Source organism: Lachancea thermotolerans, assembly GCF_000142805.1.
Source record: "Lachancea thermotolerans CBS 6340 chromosome F complete sequence".
Classification (NCBI taxonomy): domain Eukaryota; kingdom Fungi; phylum Ascomycota; class Saccharomycetes; order Saccharomycetales; family Saccharomycetaceae; genus Lachancea; species Lachancea thermotolerans.
The window spans coordinates 1179715-1199951 of NC_013082.1; the positions used below are offsets into that span (position 1 = coordinate 1179715).

General features: G+C 46.6%; 9 protein-coding genes and 4 non-coding genes across 13 annotated transcripts; 7 read left to right on the forward strand and 6 right to left on the reverse strand.

The window, feature by feature from the left end:
- Positions 1-665: 665 nt before the first annotated feature.
- On the reverse strand, positions 666-737 carry KLTH0F14366r. The gene has a single exon. It is a non-coding gene; the product is annotated as a tRNA-His (tRNA).
- A 1143-nt stretch (positions 738-1880) lies between these two features.
- On the forward strand, positions 1881-1954 carry KLTH0F14388r. Its single transcript has one exon. It is a non-coding gene; the product is annotated as a tRNA-Asn (tRNA).
- A 227-nt stretch (positions 1955-2181) lies between these two features.
- On the reverse strand, positions 2182-3543 carry MEP3 (ammonium permease MEP3; the record flags this gene model as incomplete). The annotated part of the gene is made up of 1 exon (XM_002554767.1): positions 2182-3543. One exon carries the CDS (start codon positions 3541-3543, stop codon positions 2182-2184), a length of 1362 nt encoding a protein of 453 aa, XP_002554813.1.
- Positions 3544-5062: 1519 nt separating this feature from the next.
- On the forward strand, positions 5063-6298 carry KLTH0F14432g (uncharacterized protein; the record flags this gene model as incomplete). Its single annotated transcript, XM_002554768.1, has 1 exon — positions 5063-6298. One exon carries the CDS (start codon positions 5063-5065, stop codon positions 6296-6298), a length of 1236 nt encoding a protein of 411 aa, XP_002554814.1.
- A 16-nt stretch (positions 6299-6314) lies between these two features.
- LOA1 (lysophosphatidic acid acyltransferase LOA1) lies at positions 6315-7247 on the reverse strand (the record flags this gene model as incomplete). Its single annotated transcript, XM_002554769.1, has 1 exon — positions 6315-7247. One exon carries the CDS (start codon positions 7245-7247, stop codon positions 6315-6317), a length of 933 nt encoding a protein of 310 aa, XP_002554815.1.
- A 125-nt stretch (positions 7248-7372) lies between these two features.
- TAZ1 (lysophosphatidylcholine acyltransferase) lies at positions 7373-8569 on the forward strand (the record flags this gene model as incomplete). The annotated part of the gene is made up of 1 exon (XM_002554770.1): positions 7373-8569. One exon carries the CDS (start codon positions 7373-7375, stop codon positions 8567-8569), a length of 1197 nt encoding a protein of 398 aa, XP_002554816.1.
- Positions 8570-8744: 175 nt separating this feature from the next.
- Positions 8745-10853, reverse strand: KAR3 (Kar3p; the record flags this gene model as incomplete). Its single annotated transcript, XM_002554771.1, has 1 exon — positions 8745-10853. The coding sequence occupies one exon, from the start codon at positions 10851-10853 to the stop codon at positions 8745-8747; it is 2109 nt and encodes a 702-aa protein (XP_002554817.1).
- Positions 10854-11183: 330 nt separating this feature from the next.
- Positions 11184-11933, forward strand: RRP15 (rRNA-processing protein RRP15; the record flags this gene model as incomplete). Its single annotated transcript, XM_002554772.1, has 1 exon — positions 11184-11933. One exon carries the CDS (start codon positions 11184-11186, stop codon positions 11931-11933), a length of 750 nt encoding a protein of 249 aa, XP_002554818.1.
- A 152-nt stretch (positions 11934-12085) lies between these two features.
- PPT1 (protein serine/threonine phosphatase) lies at positions 12086-13627 on the reverse strand (the record flags this gene model as incomplete). The annotated part of the gene is made up of 1 exon (XM_002554773.1): positions 12086-13627. One exon carries the CDS (start codon positions 13625-13627, stop codon positions 12086-12088), a length of 1542 nt encoding a protein of 513 aa, XP_002554819.1.
- A 1579-nt stretch (positions 13628-15206) lies between these two features.
- On the forward strand, positions 15207-15280 carry KLTH0F14564r. Its single transcript has one exon. It is a non-coding gene; the product is annotated as a tRNA-Ile (tRNA).
- Positions 15281-15457: 177 nt separating this feature from the next.
- On the reverse strand, positions 15458-17059 carry NOC4 (ribosome biosynthesis protein NOC4; the record flags this gene model as incomplete). The annotated part of the gene is made up of 1 exon (XM_002554774.1): positions 15458-17059. One exon carries the CDS (start codon positions 17057-17059, stop codon positions 15458-15460), a length of 1602 nt encoding a protein of 533 aa, XP_002554820.1.
- Positions 17060-17589: 530 nt separating this feature from the next.
- Positions 17590-17800, forward strand: SNR45. The gene has a single exon (XR_002432207.1). It is a non-coding gene; the product is annotated as a snR45 (small nucleolar RNA).
- A 521-nt stretch (positions 17801-18321) lies between these two features.
- On the forward strand, positions 18322-20043 carry KLTH0F14630g (asparagine synthetase B; the record flags this gene model as incomplete). Its single annotated transcript, XM_002554775.1, has 1 exon — positions 18322-20043. The coding sequence occupies one exon, from the start codon at positions 18322-18324 to the stop codon at positions 20041-20043; it is 1722 nt and encodes a 573-aa protein (XP_002554821.1).
- Between the last annotated feature and the right edge of the window lie 194 nt (positions 20044-20237).

Here is a 20237-nt window from a genome sequence, read left to right on the forward strand (position 1 = left end):
TCAGAAGCTGCTAGTAAGTATGCACCTTCGGTAGGGATGGTTTTGACAAGCTGCAGCAAGCTGAAAATTATTTTGTCGATGCCGTCGCACCGAAGAGCGCTTGGGGCATTCAAGATATGAGTGGTTTCTTGCCAGCGCGGAAGATGAAAGGCTGCAAGCTCTGAAAGAGAAGCATTGAGTTTCCGCCCAGGTTGAGGCACCCGTGAATGAGTTGGGTATCACCAATAAAGCATTAGAAAGGGTGTAAATTAGATATTGTTACAGCGGGTTCGCAAATTATCGAATACGTTTTCCGGCCCAGTAGCAGACTGAAAATAGATGAATTCAGTATTTCTGCTTGATCAAAATGAAAACAAGAGCGCTCTACGCTATACTAAGTAGGTACGAACTTCCGTTAAAGCGAAAACTCGGTTTGTTGGCTTGAGAGCATTCAGGCCAAAAGTGTAGATGTACCTCCCAGGCGGGGCCTTTATAGCCAAGCAGCATAACCATTGGTTTGTTTCTAAAGTTTACACATGCAAATTTGAATGGCAGAACCAGTATGTCAGCTCTAGGCGCGGATTTTTGATGGGAGATGGGTACAACTCCTACAGTTGTGTTCTTCCTAATGTTCAGCGCTTTACTTTGCCAACTTTAGAGACAGACGAATGCAAAAAAACAAGAAATGCCATTTCCTAGAATCGAACCAGGGTTTCGTCGGCCACAACGACGTGTACTAACCACTATACTAAAATGGCAACTGTTATGGTATGGCAATAATTCCTAAATTTATAACCTTTGTTACTTATCAGATGCATGCTAACCAATAGGTGGAGCAAGTTGAAAAGCTGAGACATGCGACGGAAACTGAAACACCTTGATGTTTGACAGCTTATCCCTGGGTCGGAATTGAATTGACTCAAAAGTTGGCCACACCTCATCAATTGTGATGCCCGTATCGCCCATGAGTGAAACGAGAAAGCATTGGCAAAAATAAACTACAATGCCTAAGCATTAAGTTCAAAAGCAAATAAGAATTTGAGCCTTTAGCTTTCCTGAGGTTTCGGCCCCTTGACTTTAGCCTTTGACGAATCATCTTTGAAACCTGTCACATTTATCGCGAACTTTGCACTCAAAGGTTTAATTTTTATGTTTAGTTCTTTCGAGAGGTTATTGAGAGACTACCTAAAAACAACAGCAACAAAATGACAGAATTTACTCATAACAGACATTAACTCAATGTGCGCCGCGACTTACTTTAAAAGTTACGCCACAGTCCTTCTGTATGGTATAAAGACTATAAAATGCTTATCTCTCAGCTTCCTTGACGCTTGGTACTAATATTCAGAAAAAAACTAGACTTAAGCGCTGTGAGTAATAAAACTTGCCCTTAGACCTTTTACCAACTTTCTTCAAACAAAAAAGCAACTGATAGAGTGTTTTCTGATCTGGGGTTCGAAAGAAGGGCTTGAGAGGTTTTCACACAATGGCGTTGATCAAGCATGTTGGTCCATGTTTATTCAAGGAACGGTGTTGTATCCTTATCTGGAGCCCCGAACTGTAAGGAATGATCAGCTGAAAGGAACCAAGCCAATCAACCAGAATTTTTTTCGAGAGACCTTGCCTCCGACCGCCTCCCTTTCAATTAATTCTGGTAAAGTTTGAGCTTAGCCGTAAACACACTTCTGGAATTCTCGAGACGGTTGCCCGTTATCAAGCGATTGTGCTTTTAGGATACCATCCCTGAAGACACTAACCCATTTTGGCAACCCTTTTTGAGCTTCGCGGTTCTTTATCCATGTTCTCAGTAGAGTTAGTCCCTCGTTATCAGCTCCAATGTGAAAGGAAGAGTTAAAGGGCCTAGATATGTACACTGAATTTTTGTCACCGCATCAAGAAAGGACTTCGTGGCCAAGCTGGTTAAGGCGTGCGACTGTTAATCGCAAGATCGTGAGTTCAATCCTCACCGAGGTCGAAATATATTTTTTTTGCTAAAATTTCTGTTTGAAGCCTTAGTTCATTAGTCCATGAAATGAAACTGCAAAAACTAGCACTAGCAACGGGGTAAAAACCGCAGGGGTATGAATATCAGCAGAAAGCGTCTATTTGTGAATATACATATGGACTGAGTTGATGAATGCAATACTTGTGGCATATTATATATATATATATGGTTTATGCAGGTTTGTGTTGGCCACAAGTTCATGGCTTCTCCCCCTGGGGATGTGAATCGTTGTCCTCCGATAAGGACTCCGCTTTGTTGTTGACTCCCCACGAGAAATAGTCCCGTCTAACTTCGACGTAGTCATAGGCGAACTCGCCAATCTGGTCTTCGTCCAGGCCGCGCTCCTCAGCTTCTTCAGAGGCTCGCAGCTGCAAGCCTGGGATCTTGTCGATCACGAAGCATATTATGGCTGTAACAGCGACACCATAGCCGAAGACCGCACCAATGTAAGCGATCTGCTTATACATTTGTTTGTAGTTGTGAGTTATCCAGCCACCACCATGCTCTGTGGCTCCGTCCATACCAACTACCCAGTCGGCAGAGAACAATGCATTGAAAAAAAGTCCTACAACACCGGCGATGCCGTGCTCCGCTAGGATATCCATAGAGTCATCGACTTTCAGGTAGTACTTTATCTTAGTGGAGAAGTTGCAAACGATTCCTGCCACGATACCTTGGATAACAGATCCATATAAGGTGATGCAACCGGAACTAGGGGTAGCAGCCACCAAACCGCAGATGATGCCAGAACACATACCAACTGTAGACCATTTTTTCTCGAGTCTGAAGTCGAGCAGGCACCAGGTCATGCCGCCGACCGCGGCGCTCAAATTAGTATTCATGAACGCGTATGCGGATTTAAGATTGGGCGTCAGAGATGTGCAGGAGTTGAATCCGAGCCAGCCGAACCACAGCAGAGATGTACCCAGGGTGACCATGGAGACATTGTGTGGCCTGAAGTTTATCAACAGGCTCTCCTTACGCTTGCCGAGAAACGCTGAGTAGACAAAGCCGCCAGCACTGGATAGAATCTCGACCGGCCCACCGCCGGCCCAGTCAAGAACACCCCACCTATAGGCCCACCCGTCGCTCGCCCAAATCCAGTATGTGACAGGGCAATACACGAGCGTTGCAAAACAGAATAAAAACACCATGTGTGGCAAAAGTCTACCTCTTTCCGCGGTACAACCTGCGATAATGCTGAGAGTGACGCACATGAACAGCCCCTGGAACGCCGCAAACGCAATCTCCGGGTACTCGCTGTCCTCTGAGGCTTTGCCGTAGACATTACGGAACCCGAACGAGTCCAGGTTGCCGATAAACTTGTGGTTGTGGGACGTTTTCGAAAACGCCAGAGAGTAGCCCCAGAAGTACCACTGAACCATGCCGACGAGCGCGGCCATGAGTACCGCCCATATCTGGGCCAGCGCCGACTTTCTGCGCGTCAGCCCCGAGTACAGGAAGCCCAGCCCCGGTACCATCACGAACACGAGCGCCGCGCCCACTAGTATAAACGCTACCGTCGCGGGTTCGTAAGTCTCCTCCCAAAGCTGACCCATTTTGCGAGAAATCTGACAACTTCGAGGGAAATGCTCAGCCTTGGATCTCGTTTACGCCCTGCCTGCCATTCCAAAGTACCCATTTTTGAAAATCTTTCTCTTATAGTACACCTAGCAGAGTCGCGACTTCCTTCCCACTCGCATCTCGACGCCGGCGCATGCAGACGCCTTCCGGGGTCACCCAGCCTAATCTAGGCATCGTAGGAACATACGACCGCTTGCCGATGAGCCACCAACCGCAGCAAACACTGCTCCCAGAGACCCTGTAAAGAGAAAACAATAATTCTCTTCCAAGTTAGCCGGCCAAGCTTACTCTACCGCCGGCCTGCCATTTGGCTTTGATAAGATAAGAACAATCGCCGCCCCTTGGCTACCAATGGAAAGGCGAGCACGGCGCTGGAACGCATTTTTGACGCTTGCCTCTGCAGCTTTTCGCGCAACATTCTCCAATAGCAAGCCCTGCTTTTTTTTTTGTCGTTTTTCCCGCCAGATATCATTTCCGTCCCGTACGCACCCTACGCCGCATCGCGGGAGCGAATTTCCTTCCAGTCGGAAGATGCCTTGCGTTGCCCCGGGACTGAGGCTGCGTGGGCTACCAAAAAAACATGCACGTGATCGGACATATCGCATCAAGAGCATGTGACAAATGATCACGTGCAAATAGCTCTCAATCGATTGGATCCTTTTGTACGGAGATCGCGCTCGCGCCGTCTCCAACAGCGCCAGGGGCAACTAGCCGCCCACACGCAAGGCGACATTGAGAGCGAGCGAGAAGTCCCCTCGAAGTGCCGGAGGGCGAGCAAACAAGCGTTGCGATTTCTCAGCTACGTGCACCCTCCGCGCCCCCGTGTTGACACGCTGCACCGCTCGCTAAGCATTTTCTGACAATAAGAAGTCTGCACTTTGAGGGCTAGCCGAAGCTTGACGCCACCCAGGTGGGATCCATGGCAAAATATTAGCTTCTTATAACTGCAACGGACGCGACACACCGGCAGCTTTGTTGCAGGGGATAGCGACAGAATGCCAAGAAAGCTCTTATCTCCCGACATTTTGGACGCGCGTCTTATATACCCGATGTCATTACATACGGAGATAGGCTTGAGGTTTATCGAGCGCTGCCTGCGCTCGCGTAGCGCTTCGGAAGCTTTGGACCGCTTGCGATAAGCACACCGACGGGCTTAGACTGTTTGATGGCTTCTTTAATGCGCGTGCTCGGGATTGGTCCTTTTAGTAATGCTACGTAAGGCTCGGGGAGATGCGGGTTGGCGTTAGCAGAGGTTGAACGTAGGAAAAATAGACAGTTTCATGGGGCGCCTCCTTCGATAATTAAGGGCCGGTGTTTCTTAGTAGTCGATCCAGAATGCGAGGAGCAGTGGCGACACAGCGAACAAAAACAGCGCACTATGCCTCCGGACACGCTAGGCATGCAAACATCGTAAACAACATCGCTGTATAATGGAACAAGCATTACAAGAGTTGTACTCAGTGCACGCCGTCTCTTAGTCACTACCAACGAAACATGGTAATGGTACATATAATTAGCACCTCTAGTTGTCGCTTTGAGGGTCCCTGGCCTCAGCTCGGCAGCTCACCGATGCTAGTTCTCCATGAGCTACCTCTTCAAATTCCAGCGGGGACGCAGCTCTCTCCGGAGCTGTCGCTGCTTCGCCAGGATGCCTCCAGAGCAGTTGAGAGTGGGTCCGACACCTCAGCCATGAATAAATTCGATGTCCATCTCCAATTCGCGAGCGCGCTCCTAAAGAGCCACGCGATTTTCCCGGACACTGAGCTGGAAGAGCTGATCTGCATTGCCGTGGTAAATATGGCTTTCTTTTGTCAGCAATCATGCGAGCGCCTTGTACGGAAAGCGTATTTAGAGGGCTCGAAGGAGGCATGGGCCAGCAGCGGCCAATACAACAAAAAAGCGATCGGGCTGCTAAAGTTTTTGGTTAGTTCCAGAATTGCAAGCACTACGTCGCTTTTGGGTATGGTTCAGACCTATATAAAGTGCTGGACACTCTCCCAGCAGCTGAGCGTCGTGATATTTTCTCTCTCCAAGCTGAGGTCGCAGATATGCGGCAGCAGCAAAGCTGACGTGGACCGCTACGAAAGACTTCTAGGATTTCAAGAATCTGATATCAAGGACTTAGCCAAAGCAAGCCTCCTTTACGCACGATTGTGTATTGGCTGCCGGGAAACCTGTTCCCAGCTCGCAAACACAAGCCTTTCAAGTCTTTGCGAGCCCCTTTGTCGCTACCTTGATGCGTTGACCTTCGTGTTAATGTCGCTAGACTGCTACAGAAATGACGAGTGCGGAAAAGCGATTGGAATGCTCGAAGCTGCGACTGATTGCCTCGCCAAGGGCCTGATATCCAACAAACAGCTAAAGTTAATCCAGGAAACTAAAAAACTCAAAGGTAAAATTGCTTCTAAGTTCAGAGAGCTCAAGTCTGAAGGCTCGAAGCTGCAAACTAAAATCAAACTCTTCAAACGGTCAACTCCGATAGAGCGAGGAGAACTACATCCATTCTTACAATCTACTCTTGAAGATTTTATCATCCCTCTGGTGATGCTGCTGCACCACCGATATGTTAACACTAACGACAAAGTATTTTTTCAGCCAGTTGTCAATCAGCGGGAAGAACTAACACATAGTTGGCCCCAAGGAAAGACACCGGAGTTGGTTGGTACTGCTTGGTTTTTTGATGGCGAACAGTTAAAAGAGAATTCCCCCGTCAACTCAGAGTATTTTTGACCCAGTTTCATTCAAGCTAGCGTCTGCGGCTGCCGTATTCCACTGCAAATTTCATCTTGGATTCAGTGTTTAACTCCTTGCCGACAAGTTTGAACTTATCGCCCCCACATAAAGCTACTCTGGTTTTCTCGAGGTCGCGCCCCAAGGGCTCGCTGATTCTGCACTTGTAGGTCACACCTTGAGAAGATGCACGAGCAAGATACCTCCATGCGCCGATGCGGAGAGGCGTAGTTAGAGAACTGTTGATCTTGATGTGGATGGCGCGGACCTCTGCGTCCCGTGAGGCCGTGCTAGTGAGCGTCTTTACAGAGCTAGAGGATCCCACGGCTGGTTCTCCAAGAAACTCATTCCAAAATTGCTGGGTTACCACAAACGGCAGCACACTTTTGCCGTTTGAAGTCGTTCCTTCAGCGAAGACATAAGTCACATAATTTGATAACTCCATAGCACTCTTTATCTCCTGGAAATCGTGCTGGGCGGAGCCCCATGTTGATCCGCCGAGCGTAAATTGAACTATCTCCCAAAAATTCAAGCGATATAGCGACGCAGTCTTCCTTTGAGGCTTGGGAACGCAAAAGGCAACCGGTCCCCGCGCTATGAACCACAGCACCAAGGGATCCAGCGGGCTTGTGTAGTTGACAATGTAGACTTTGCCTTTGCTGGGCATAAATTGAGGTCCTTGCTTTCTGCTTTTCACGCCTTGAACACTAACTTGAAGATTCCACCCAAATATCATCTTAATTGCTACTTTACACAGCGGGTGGTAAGCAGGCGTCCATTTCAGCAGCAAGGCCACCAAAACAATTGGTGAAGCTAGGACCAGCTTTAGCACGAAACTTATGCCACCAAGGAAGCCCTTCAAGCCTTTCTCTTGAGCCAAGGGAGGCGGAGTAGGTATAAAAGGGGCAATTCCGGTTCCTTTATCTCTCCAATTGGTGAACTTTTCCATTGATCTCGTTAGTACACCTTGCCATCGTTAAATCTTCAAAAATTGTAATTTTGAATGCTTAATCAAGAATAATTGGATTAAAAAGTCTGCAAAGAAAGCTCAAAAAAGGTCAGGGTTATAAGCCGATGTCACTTCCCGATGTTCTCAACCGCGGTGATGAATTTTTGTCAGAATATCCAAGGCGCTCTCGGCTATGGCAGATAGGTTCGCATGCCACCTGCTTATTGACGGTTGGTATCTCTAAGCTGGTACTAAAGACCTGTTATAATACGCAGCTCAACCACTTTGAAAAGTTGGAGTCAGCGATCGAAAGGTCTGTGTCTGAGAATAGAGGCTTGATGACAGTTATGAACCACATGTCAGTGGTGGATGATCCTTTCATATGGGGCGTCTTTCCATGGAGGATGTACCGAGACTTAGACCACATAAGGTGGTGCTTGGGGGCGCATAACGTATGCTTTCAAAGCAAATTTCTAGCGACTTTTTTTTCTTTAGGTAAAGTGTTATCTACAGAGAGATTTGGCGCAGGTCCGTTTCAAGGCTCCATCGACGCCTCTATTAGATTACTTTCTCCTGACGATACCTTGGACCTCGAATGGACGCCACACCACGTTGACTGCCCTGAACCGCTAAGGTCTCCGCCTCTCGTTCAAAAAATAACAAAGGAATACATCCCCCCTGTTGCCAGAACAAAGCCTTCATGGGTTCATGTATATCCCGAAGGTTTCGTCTTGCAACTTCACCCCCCTTATGCCAATTCTATGAGATATTTTAAATGGGGTATCACTAGGATGGTCTTGGAAAGCACTAAGGCTCCAATCGTGGTGCCAATATTCACAACGGGTTTTGAGAAAATAGCTCCCGAGTCCGCAGCTGGAACTAAAATCGAGCGTTATCTCCCCCGTAACTTTGGGGCTGAAGTCAATGTCACTGTGGGTGACCCCGTAAATGACTCAATAATTGAGCGCTACCGCGAAGAGTGGAGGCGCTTGGTTGAAAAATATCATGACCCTCAGAATCCCACTGACCTTACACAGGAGCTCAAGACTGGCACCGAGGCGCAAGCTCTGCGAAGCAAACTGGCTGCTGAATTGAGAAAGCATGTTGCGCAGATCCGTCATGACCAACGTGGATTCCCTCAGGAGGACGAGAAATTTCAGTCTCCTAAGTGGTGGAAATTATACACGCAAACTGAAGGTAGCTCTGACCCTAGCGTCGAGTTCATAGGGAAGAACTGGGCCATAAGAAGACTTCAGAAGTTTTTGAGAGAGCAAGAGGAGAACGGTGACCTAGAAAAAAATGGCCCCAACTCCAAGAAATAGAGCCCCAGAACATACCCAAAAATGCATTATTACCATTATTTAACTTCAACCTTTTCCATCTTGTAATTAAATACTTTAAGGATTCCAACATCTCAACTCGGCATAGATACCGATTTTATCCCTTATGTTACAACAAACTTCTAATAACCTTGCTCGTACACAGCCCAAAACCTTTTTAATTCCTTTTGGCCATTTTGGTGGAATTAACTTTGGCAGCAAACCTCAAAGAATTGAGAGTTTCGAGCATGCTATTAGCACATGGCGACACATTAACGAACATCAAAGTCTTGGAATCGCCCATCAAGGAATATTGCAGCAGGTAAGTCAACTTAGAGTTTCTAAAAGGAATGTGTCTTTTGGAAGCATCTGCGCTACCCAAAGCATGTATCACGTCTCCTAAACAACTTAGTGACTTATTGATGTTTTGAGTCTCGCGAAGCCTCTCTGCTTGAGGTTGTAAAGAATGAATTCTTTCCGAGCCAGCCAAATCAACTAGGTTTAGTGTTCCTGTTGACTTCTCGCCTGAAATGGTGTTATAGCCATCGAGTTTTATGATGAAAACGCTATGGGACCTTGAAGAGCGTGAATTTGCAACGGTAGCTGCTGTGGACCTCATTTTCAGTGCCCGTCTCAACATCCTGTTCACCATTTCTCTACTGGTCAACTTGCAGACAGTGATGTTGGTTATATGCGTCGTGCGAGACTCATTATCGTGCCGAATTTCAAACTTAAGGCTTTCACCAGTGTCGTCGACGTCGGCATCGTTCTCTTTGAAGAGATCTTTTATGTTTTCGTTGTAAATTTCGACAAACTGGCTGGTAATTTCATAGACCCAGCCCAGCTCTTTTAGCTTTTCCACCCACAAAAAGATATGGTTTAATGTCGATGGAATGATTCCATCATTCGGATTAAGCATTGTGAAGGTTTTTCCCGAACCAGTTTGTCCATAAGCAAATATACAAACATTGTAACCATCTAATGAGCTTTGTATTAGCTGGCCAATTTCGCTGAATACATCGCCATTCGTTTCTTGTGCGCTGAAGCATCTATCAAAGGTAAATTTGTGCTGTTTCGAATCCCGCTTTATAGTTATACTTTGCATCCCAGTTTCGTCACTGAATTTTTCAATCTCAATACTAGAGGAGGAATAATTCTCGTTTTCCAGAGCAGGTCTCAGCCGACAAAACACTCGAATGTTCCCACGGAGCTCTTGTAATTCATTATGAAGCTTTCGTCTCATTGTTTCTTCTTTCAAAAGAATCTCCCCAATCTGTTGAAGCTCATAGGTCGAGGAAGAAACATAGTGTCCTAGCTCATCTCGCTTCGCCAATGATTGAATAGTTTCTGAGGTGTACTTACTGATCTCATCTTCGAGTTGCCTGTTCCCTAAGCGTGATTGCTCCAGCTGCTCCTGAAACCCAAGGAGTTTCGAATTTAGAACTTCTATTTCTTCATTCTTCTTGAGAAGTTTGGCCTTAAGTTCATTGTCTAGCACAGCTTGTAACTTCTCAGACTCGCGATTGAGTGTGCTACTTTCTTCTATTAGCGCGTTTAACTCCTTCTGGTGAGTTCGTAACCACTCTTCTTTCCTATAATTGTGCCGCACCTCGCATTCATTCAATTGTGATTCAAAATTTTCTTTGTTATTGGCAATACTGCCTCTTGCTTTGCTGATATCGCGCCGCAGTTCATCGAGGGAATTTTCGAGTTTCCGAACCTTCGCAAACCTCAGGTTTTCTAACTGGCGCCTGTAGTCACCTTCCATAGCATTGAGTTCTGCAGTGCTTTTAGCACGCAATTGTTGGATTTCTAAGTCGTAGCCCTTTATCATGAACTTTTCGCGCGTCGAATGCTCGTCGCCCAGTTTTTTCAAATCGTTGTGCTTCAACTTGAATTGCTGAAGCTTAACATGTTTCTCCTCTTTCAAAGTCTCTAATTTTAACATTAGTGATTTGAACTGTTCTTTGCCCTCAAACAGTTCGTCTTTTACAGAGTCCAGTTTTGACTTTTTCCGAAACATTATGTCTTGAAGCTGGTTGAGCTGTTTTATGTTCTCCCGGTAAAATGCAGTCATGTGTGAGGATCCTTCGCTACCGCCGTTTTGCTTCTTTGTGTGTGCTACCATAGACTGATGTTCAGAAGCGCTGACAGAGGGCGGCCTCGGCGAAGCGCTTCTCTTCTTGAACTTTGGGGAACTGGGTCCATTTGGTGAAGGTATTTTGGAACTTGTTCCTAATCTACTTGCAGTCGATCTCGGTGGGGTCCTGGGAGATTCAGATTCCATAACTTTCCAACGTGAAGCTAAAGCTCTATGCTTTGTTTGCGCTCATTAATAAGCAACTAAAGACACGGGGTGGAATCCAAACAATTTCCAAAAACAATTCTAAGCTGTTCCCACTTTCTCTGGGGGAATAGGCGTTCAAAACTTCTGTACCAGTTGCGCGGGTTTAGTGTGTTTCTCTGAAGAGGCGGTTTCGTGTTTGTTTTGAATTTAAGCATTCATCAAACGTATATAATTACTCGGGAAATTAAAGGTTCAGAACTGCGCTAAAAAATTTTGATGCAGAGCTCATCGCTGATGGTAAAGTGAGGATTAGAGGATATTCAGCTGCAAATGGTATCCAATAAGAGCAACATGAATAGCGAAAACAGCAAAGGCCACCAGATCCGTAGTGTGAAGGGGAGCGAGAACGCTAAAACAGCCGAATCGAAAGAGAACTCAGCAGCAGTTGTCAACAGATCAGACAATGAGGATGAAGAACCTTCAAGCGTTGATGGCCAAGAAGCACCCTCTGAGGAGGAGATCCCTGACGGCAGCAGCTCTGAGGAAAGTGAAGAAGATGAGTCTGAGGAGGAGGATGACGATCTTCCACGCAAGAAGAAAGCTAAGCTCGGCAAGCACGATGATGGCTCAAGTGGTTTCTCCACAGCTGTTAATGCTATTTTAGGCTCACACTTAAAGGCTCATGACCGTAAGGACCCAATCATGGCCAGGAAGAGAGGCGTTGTTAAGAAGCTTGAAAGTGACAAGCTTGAGCAGAAGGCGAAGAGGGCGCTTTTGGCAGAGAAAAAGAAGCTGCTGAATAAAACTAGAAAGAAAGACATTATACCCACGGTGTCGGCAGAGTCAGAATCTGGTGCCGAAATCAGGGACGTACTCGAGAAAGAGAGGCGGCTGCGGAAAATAGCCCAAAAGGGTGTTGTCAAACTTTTCAACGCGATCTTATCCACGCAAGTCAAAACGGAGAAGGAAGGCGCGGAGAAGTTAAGCGAAGTGAAGAACAGGGCGGAAAAGAAAGAACTTTTGGCAGAACTTTCTAAAGAGAAGTTTTTGGATCTGGTTAAAGCCGCTGGTGATTCCTAGACAGGCATCAAACCCTTGCATTTTGTAATATATAATCAACTCGACATAGGTTCTTGAGGCGAATGAAGGAGAATAATTACATGTTTTTACACCATTTGCTATGCCTTATTAAGTTAAAATTACATTCGCTCAATAACATGCTATAAGTCGTCTCAGAAGCCCAGACCTCCGTTCGAGTATGCCATGGGCTTGATGTTGGGGTGCCCAACGGCCTCAAAAGTCTCGACTGTCAAATTTTCATCATCATTTCCGTTCTGCCCCAAAGTTCCCATTCCAGGTACGACGTGTATTATACCACCCAGATTTCCTTGAGAGTCGCAGTAGTTAGGCGCACTGAATACTGTCACCAGCTTCTTGTCGTGTTCGAACTGAACGCCTCCCATTCTAACCTCGTGAGATCTGAAAATCTTGGACAAGTTGTTCTTTGTCAAGAATTCGGCTGTGATATCTGGTCCAAAAGAATGACCGAGACCACGCTCCGAAGGTCCCAAACCTTTGCCTGCTTGAGGGTCGGACCATAACAGCTCCATAAATGGTCCATCTCTTGGGGGCTGTGAAAATCTGTTGATTTTCTTGAAGTCTTCAAGTGTAACAGAGGAGTCGCTACTGAGACCTCCATGCATAACGAGGTAGCTGTCATTGATGACAGTAGCTAAGGGGAGGGCTTCAAAACTTCTCGAAAACATTTCAAAGATTCTTGGTGAATACTTGTACTTGCATTCGTCTTCGAAACCGTATATTTTATTCATGTTATCAGTTTCGTGGTTTCCTCTGTTCAGGAAGAAGTTATTAGGGAAAAGGATCTTGAGACAGTAGAAGAGAAGAGCCACTTCGCATGACCACGAGCCGCGGTCAACGAAATCGCCGTTGAAAAGATAGGAATGGTTAGAGCCCACCTTACCAAATCTTTTGAAAATATTCAAGACGTCATAAAACTGGCCATGTGTGTCACCACATACTGATATCTTGACATCGGTTTCTGAAGAGTTGTCAAGCTCAACCACCGAGGCCTCTTGACGGAATAAGCGTTCCGCGTGCGATACGATAGCAGCCACGTACTTCTTAGGCAAATTTTTGCCCTCCAAAAAGAGCTCATTAACCATATGTGACACGAATTCTTGAGACATATTCGTAATCTTTGCGCCTGCAGGTTCCTGTTTTTCATTTGTTAGTTGAACAATCTCAAGCTCCATTCCCTTGTAATTCAATAGATCCGCATTTCCGTCGAATGATGAAAGTTGTAGGCTCGCACAGACATTCACCTTCGATTCTTCGCCGTCTCCACTAATCGCCTTTTTGAATCTTTCTTCCCTGATAAATCTCTCGCAGACCTCGAGGGCTTTCAAAGCACTTTGCTCATTAGGTTTAACCTGCAAAATGGTTTTGAGATCTTTGCGTGCCTTAGAGAATTCCAAGAGCCCCACGTAGGATAAACCTCGTCTATGAATAGCTTTGATGTTTTTAGGATCTAGTTCAATGGACTTGTTGCAGTCTTCAAGCGCCGTAAGGAAGTTATCAAGTTTTAAGCGGGAAAACGCTCTGTTCGAAAAGAAAATCGATTGCGTGTCGTCTAGCTCGATGGCCTTGGAGTAGTATTCTACTGCTTCAGGGTACTTTTTCTCTTTGATAAACGCATTCCCTTGGTTTTTAAACTCAAGGGCCTTCTGTGCCGCTTCCTCACTGACAATACTCATGATGCTGGTCAACTTTCACTTAAGCGCTTTTGATTTCTTTGAGGAGTGACTATGCCGCTTATATCGATCTGTTGTAAGGAAATTTTTTTAAGTTTTCCTAGATCGAAATGTTCAGAAATGTAGATCAAGAGTGAAATTTAATTAAATTCGCTTTCTTAAATTTAACGAATTCCGCGTTTAAGAACAACAAATAGGAAGCTAATTCCGCACATCAATTGAAAGGCAGTTATAATTGTTAATCTTCATCAGAATAATATGACCTAGCTTTGTGTAACAATTACAATTCTGAGTTTATTCGGCTGTTTCTGCCAGGGTAGGGGGATCCTGCGAATTCATGGAAGCATATAGCCAGAACAATCAACCACGTTTCTTATGTTACTCGCTTAAACGAAATCATAGCCCTTAGATTTCTTCTACCCGACTCCAAATGCAAGGCAGCGGAGTTTGCTCTCCCGCAACGGGAACTTAACTCAAGACAGCCTAGCTTATGAGGACTCAGCGGATTATTTTTGGATTCCAAAAACCATAAATAACTCCCGAAATTAGATTGGCCAACTAACCAAGGTCTGGTGAGAGCTAGCTACAGAAAAAGCGTGTTATTCGCGGACGATAAGGGCTGTAAGAAAGGCTGACAATCCGGCAAAAATATCCTACCACACAATGCTCCGAAAAGGACCTGCGCTTTTCGCTTATTGCAACTCACTTAAGACCAGATTTAGAAAATCTCCGAGGATGCTGTGATGGGAAGGGACTGAGAAGTCGAATTCCTGAAATAAAAACACAGACCCCAGAGGACAGGCTTTTCGGCGACCGAAGTTTGTACTAAATTAACGTATAGGCAGATGTGCGTTCGTTTTGCGGGCAGATGTTCCAAAAAATCCCGTGCTGTCTTGCTCTCAACATTTTGATCGTTTCGTTAGTCCTTCAGAGGTAGGCTCATGTCCCTCAAAATGGAGAGTGGATGGTATCTAAGTGCTTAGTGAGTTCATCCCGCGCGCGACCGTCACGGCGTATGTGATTTTTACCACTAAATTAGAAACAGTCCTTTCACACACGAGTGCTCAACTATGTTGCTAAGACCTGATAATTTTACCGAGTTCACAATAACCGGAAGTCTTTAAGCTCTCAAATGTAGCTCAAAAATTTTAGAAGCCCTTGAGGCCCATAGACTTTTCAAAGTTCCTGCTACCCATAACTTTGATCATATCAAATGGATGCCGTTAAAATGCAAAACTTACAAAAGCGCTGACCAAGCATGCAGGCCACGAAAGAGATTTACAAGTATGAACTGATTGCTTGTGTTGGGTCGTTGTGCCTTATCATAAGGCTCTGAACTATAAATAATAGCCAGTGGGATTGACCTTGATGGTAAAAGATTTTCGAATGAATTTCTTGTTCCATATTATCGTGCTTCTTACCACTGCTAAGCTTGGACTTTTGATTTTCAGTAATATCCTTCGAATCTCGCTATTATCTGTATTTTTTGTCAGTATCACCATAAAGCGATGTCACAATTAATTGCAAAAGACAAGTGGTAACTCTACTTAAACAAGCTGGTACTCCCTCCTACCATCAAATTGGTCTCTTGGCCCAGTTGGTTAAGGCACCGTGCTAATAACGCGGGGATCAGCGGTTCGATCCCGCTAGAGACCATTCTTTTTACATTTGTCTTTTTGGCTCGTAATGCCCGGGAAAAACAGGAAACACAATAGCGATGAGAAGAACCGACAGCGCCAATGATGTTCAGCATCCGCTATTTGGCTCCGCAGTTTAAACCCAAAAACGAATTTTTACGCGAAATCGCTTTTGCGTATAAAAAATCTATATTAGTTACCATTCTACCAGTTTTACGTAATCTCCGAGAGGCGCCCCACGCTCCTCGAATTCGAGAGCAGGTAGTATCTTCAGCTTCCGGCTCATCTCGGCCTGTAGCAAGGAGTCATATGACCAGTCTAGGAAGTCTTCCATGTTGTAGTTATGTTTGTTGAAAGGTTGTGAAAAAATCTTCGCCAATGTCGCCACGTTAGGATGATAGTGGCTTGTTAATGATTCCAGCTCCCACAAAGAACTGTCAATTGCATGTGTGTTCTCAGGGTTTGACTCGTTCATGTCGAAGGGATCAACATACTGGGATTTGCGAGATTTTAGCTGCGCGAGCTCGTTGGCATCTGCAAAAGGATTTGCCACGAAGTCCGGATCATGAAGCATTATCATGCATGTAGGATGTTTCTTGATGAGGTTGTAAACGAATGGAATGACGGATACGATAGCAGCAGGTGGCGAGTCCAGGGTCAAGCGCGCTAGTCTTTTAATAAATGAGGCAACAAGATTTACAGAGATGTGCGTGGAGGAAAGAAATAAATCTGTCAATCTCAGAAAACGCGATCTGTGCCTCACATGCATCAGACTAGGTGTGATTAACTGGTATAGTTTCTCGTAGAAGTTTGGATACTCGAGGTTATATTTTCTCATGAGCTCAAACAGCCCATTTAATGCTAGGAGCGACAACACGTCGTCACCGAGGTCGTACGAGTCCGTCAAAAAGTCCATTAGTTTGGTGGGCGTCTGAAAGTATGGTATTACTCGCTTGTGTAAAATTAACAATGTTGTTTTGTATTGGGTACCAGGAAGCCCGCGGAGGTTCAAAAATTGTAACCAGTTCTTTTCAAGATTAGATTTGTACTGCCCCTCATTTTCTATAGCCTGAGGTGGTTGAGCAACAAAAACTTCGAGGTCCGCGTTCTCATTGCAGTAATGGTTGTCGTGATTCATAATGCAAAGCCACTTGGCCATGAGCTGCGTGTTGTCCAATTGGTCTAAATCGCCGTCAGCAGTTAGCTGCACAAGCTCAGCCTGGAAGTAGTACTGGACATCCACAAATTTCTGGTAGTACTTCTCGGAAAACTCCTGTATCACAGCGCTTTTGGATTGACCGTCAGTGGCGTCAATGCTGCCGGGAATGTTTGACTCCAAGAGAGCACGTATGAGAGCTTTGAGGGTCTTGTTAGGGAAAAACGGGGCACCATCTTGTGACGCAAAGAATATAGCTTCCTGCTCGATAAGCTTCATGTACACGTCGAGGCAGTCCAACGCGAGGGAAGACTCGAATGGCAAAGACGAAATACAGTGAAGCAGCTTTGACTTGAAGGACCCGTACGCCTTGCGACACCACTGGAAGAATAGCTTTTCTTTGTCGGTCGTTGCCTTGGAAGGATTGAGTTGGCCTCTGAAGAAGAGCTTGCGGAACACCTGGTAGAGTGACACCGTCAGACAGCGCGCCGTGGGTTCTTGCTCAGCAAACTGCACTTTTTCTGCTAGCTGTAGGTGCGAATACTGCCCCACAAGCTTCACGATGCTGTTGTAGTTTTTGCGGTCATTTGAAGAGAGCAGCAGCTTGGCAGTCGCCTTGATATCGTCCACAGAAGTCTTCATCGGGCGGCTAGACTATTTGATCCATTCAACTTGTAGTGCTGCAGCTCATCCCATCGCCTAAAATTTTTCAGACCGCGATGAGATTCGTGGGAGGAGACTTTGGTTAACTGATGGAGTTCGGCCCTTCAACGCAGAAGTGGTGATAGGAAGAAGCGAGCAAGCTTGCGTTCCTGCAGTTTTCAGAGACGTAGTGAGATAACTCCAACCATCGAAAGCTTCTTCTTTCGCAGCACAGCCGCCTACACGTTTCGAGCTTGTAGCGTTTCGAAAAAACGCCCGACACAACCTCTTAAAGAGGCCGTATGGTGGCCAAGCATACTTCTGCGGGCGTGGCTACCCCTCGGGATAGTGCTCTCTCCTCAAGACTTTCACAGGATCTCTTTTCGCGAATCATAACTGTTATTCCATCGCGCCCTAACTGCTATCTGTGCCAACATCAGCATCGTTCGTACATAAGTACATAAATCCACGACCGTATATATAGCTCTTGAAAATTGAAGAACAACACCGTTTTCTCTTCTTCACAAAAGGTATGACCTTCCAAGTTTTATAAAGAAGACGATGATATTATTTGCGTTTTATTTCAATCGAACAATTCTTCTCAGGTTCGCTTTGTGCTGCCTGAGGTTTTAATGGAGAGTGTGGTTCCTGCGCAGCCTTTTAATCTTGTTACATTCTATGAATGACAAGGACACTTTATAGAAAATTCTGATTCTTTCAGCAAAGATTGAAGGTCTATATAGAATCGTAGGTCTTGCAGCTCTTATTCAGTATGCGTCGGCTGTCTCCTTGCGACGAGTCCGTCGCTAGAAAACAGTCGCACTGCCCTCGGAAAGGTGGACCCGGCGTTCGAAGATTAACAGTCAGGGTCTGTATGCCCGCAAGGGCCTGTAGGGGCTACAACAAGAATACAGATACCAGGAACTTCGGGCGTTGCTTACGTGCCAAGGCGTCCGACTCGGAGCGTATCTGACATAGCTGTAATAAACGGCGTTTCCTGTTGGTATGCGGCTTCTGGAGGTTATCGTGCGCTCGCGTGCGCCTGTAATTCTCAAAGTCGAGTCATAGCCGGCCGGATAACAGGGCATATTACTCATTATATTTTTCAGTGAGAAAAAAAAAAGATTTTTTTAATACAATAAGAAAAACGATCAACTTTTCTCGAACATAAAAGCAGCACCTGTACGCGCTTTTTGCCACATTCTGCATTCAAGAAGTTGTAAATAGCTTTCAAAAGCACACTAAAATAACATCGCCCTAATATGTGTGGTATTTTCACTTGCTTCAGACACCAGTCTGTTGAGGAGTTCAAGCCCGATGCTCTAAGACTGGTCAAGAGAATCAGACATCGTGGCCCAGATTGGTCCGGTAACATCATCAAAAACAGCACACTAATGGCTCACGAGAGATTAGCTATCGTCGGCCTGGACTCTGGTGCTCAGCCTTTTGTGTCTGAGGACAACAACTACATCTTGGGTGTCAACGGTGAAGTCTACAACCACATCCAGTTGAGAGAAGAATTCTCTTCTTACCCATTCAAGACACTCTCGGACTGTGAGCCTATCATTCCTCTGTACGAGAAGTACGGCATCGACGCCCCCAAGTACCTCGACGGTATGTTCGCGTGGGCTCTGTATGACGCCAAGAAGGACCGCATCGTCGCTGCCAGAGACCCTATCGGTATCACTACCCTGTACATGGGCAGAGACTCCAAGTCGCCTAAGACTGTGTACTTTGCCTCGGAGCTCAAGTGCTTGACCGACAACTGTGACAGCATCATCGCTTTCCCTCCAGGTCACGTTTACGACTCTGAGACGGACCAGATCACCCGTTACTTCAACCCAGACTGGATCGACGAGGACCGTATTCCATCTGAGCCTCTAGATCTCCTCAAGATCCGCCACTCGTTGGAGAAGGCGGTCAGAAAGAGACTGATGGCCGAGGTTCCTTACGGTGTGCTGTTGTCCGGTGGTCTGGACTCTTCGCTGATTGCGTCTATCGCCGCCAGAGAGACCGAGAAGGCCAACTCCCAAATGGACCCTGTCAAGTACGACTCCGAGGACAAGCATCTGGCAGGTGTGGACGATGCCGGAAACCTGCGCAGTGCCGGCTGGTCGCACTTGCACTCTTTCGCCATCGGTCTACCAAACGCCCCAGACCTGCAAGCCGCGCGCAAGGTCGCGAAGTTCATTGGCTCCATTCACCACGAGCACACTTTCACGCTGCAAGAGGGTCTGGATGCGTTGAGCGACGTCATCTACCACTTGGAGACCTACGACGTGACCACCATCAGAGCATCTACCCCTATGTTCCTGCTATCTAGAAAGATCAAGGCCCAGGGTGTCAAGATGGTGCTGTCCGGTGAAGGTTCAGACGAGATCTTCGGCGGCTACCTGTACTTCGCTCAAGCTCCTTCCGCCGCGGAGTTCCACACCGAGTCTGTCAAGCGTGTCAAGAACCTGCATTTGGCTGACTGTCTGAGAGCCAACAAGTCGACCATGGCTTGGGGTTTGGAAGCGCGTGTGCCTTTCTTGGACCGCGAGTTCCTGCAGCTGTGCATGAACTTGGATCCAAAGGAGAAGATGATCAACGCCGCGGAGGGCCGCATCGAGAAGTACATTCTGAGGAAGGCCTTCGACACATCGGACGAGCCCGGCGCGAAGCCATACCTGCCAGAGGAGATCTTGTGGAGACAAAAGGAGCAGTTCTCCGACGGTGTGGGCTACTCGTGGATCGATGGCCTAAAGGACGCCGCCGAGGCCGCCATCTCCGACGAGCAGTTCAAGCAGCCAAAGGCCGAGTGGGGCGACGACATCCCAACCACCAAGGAGGCCTACTGGTACAGACTCAAGTTCGACGCGCTCTTCCCTCAGAAGACCGCCGCCTCCACGGTGATGAGGTGGATTCCAAAGGCCGACTGGGGCTGCGCCGAGGATCCTTCCGGCAGATACGCCAAGATCCACGAGCAGCACATCGACAAATAAATGCGCGTGTGACGGGCGCTCAGGAGACATTCCAGTAAAATAGGCAAGGTGGCCGGGGTCCGGTTCCCAAATAGAAGGGCCGGCCGGCCAACATAATGATGACTAGGACACTGTATAAACCGTCGAGCCACCACGACCGTGGCTTGGACACTGTATAAATTGTAGCGTTTTTCCAAAAAATAGAAGTTCAAGCA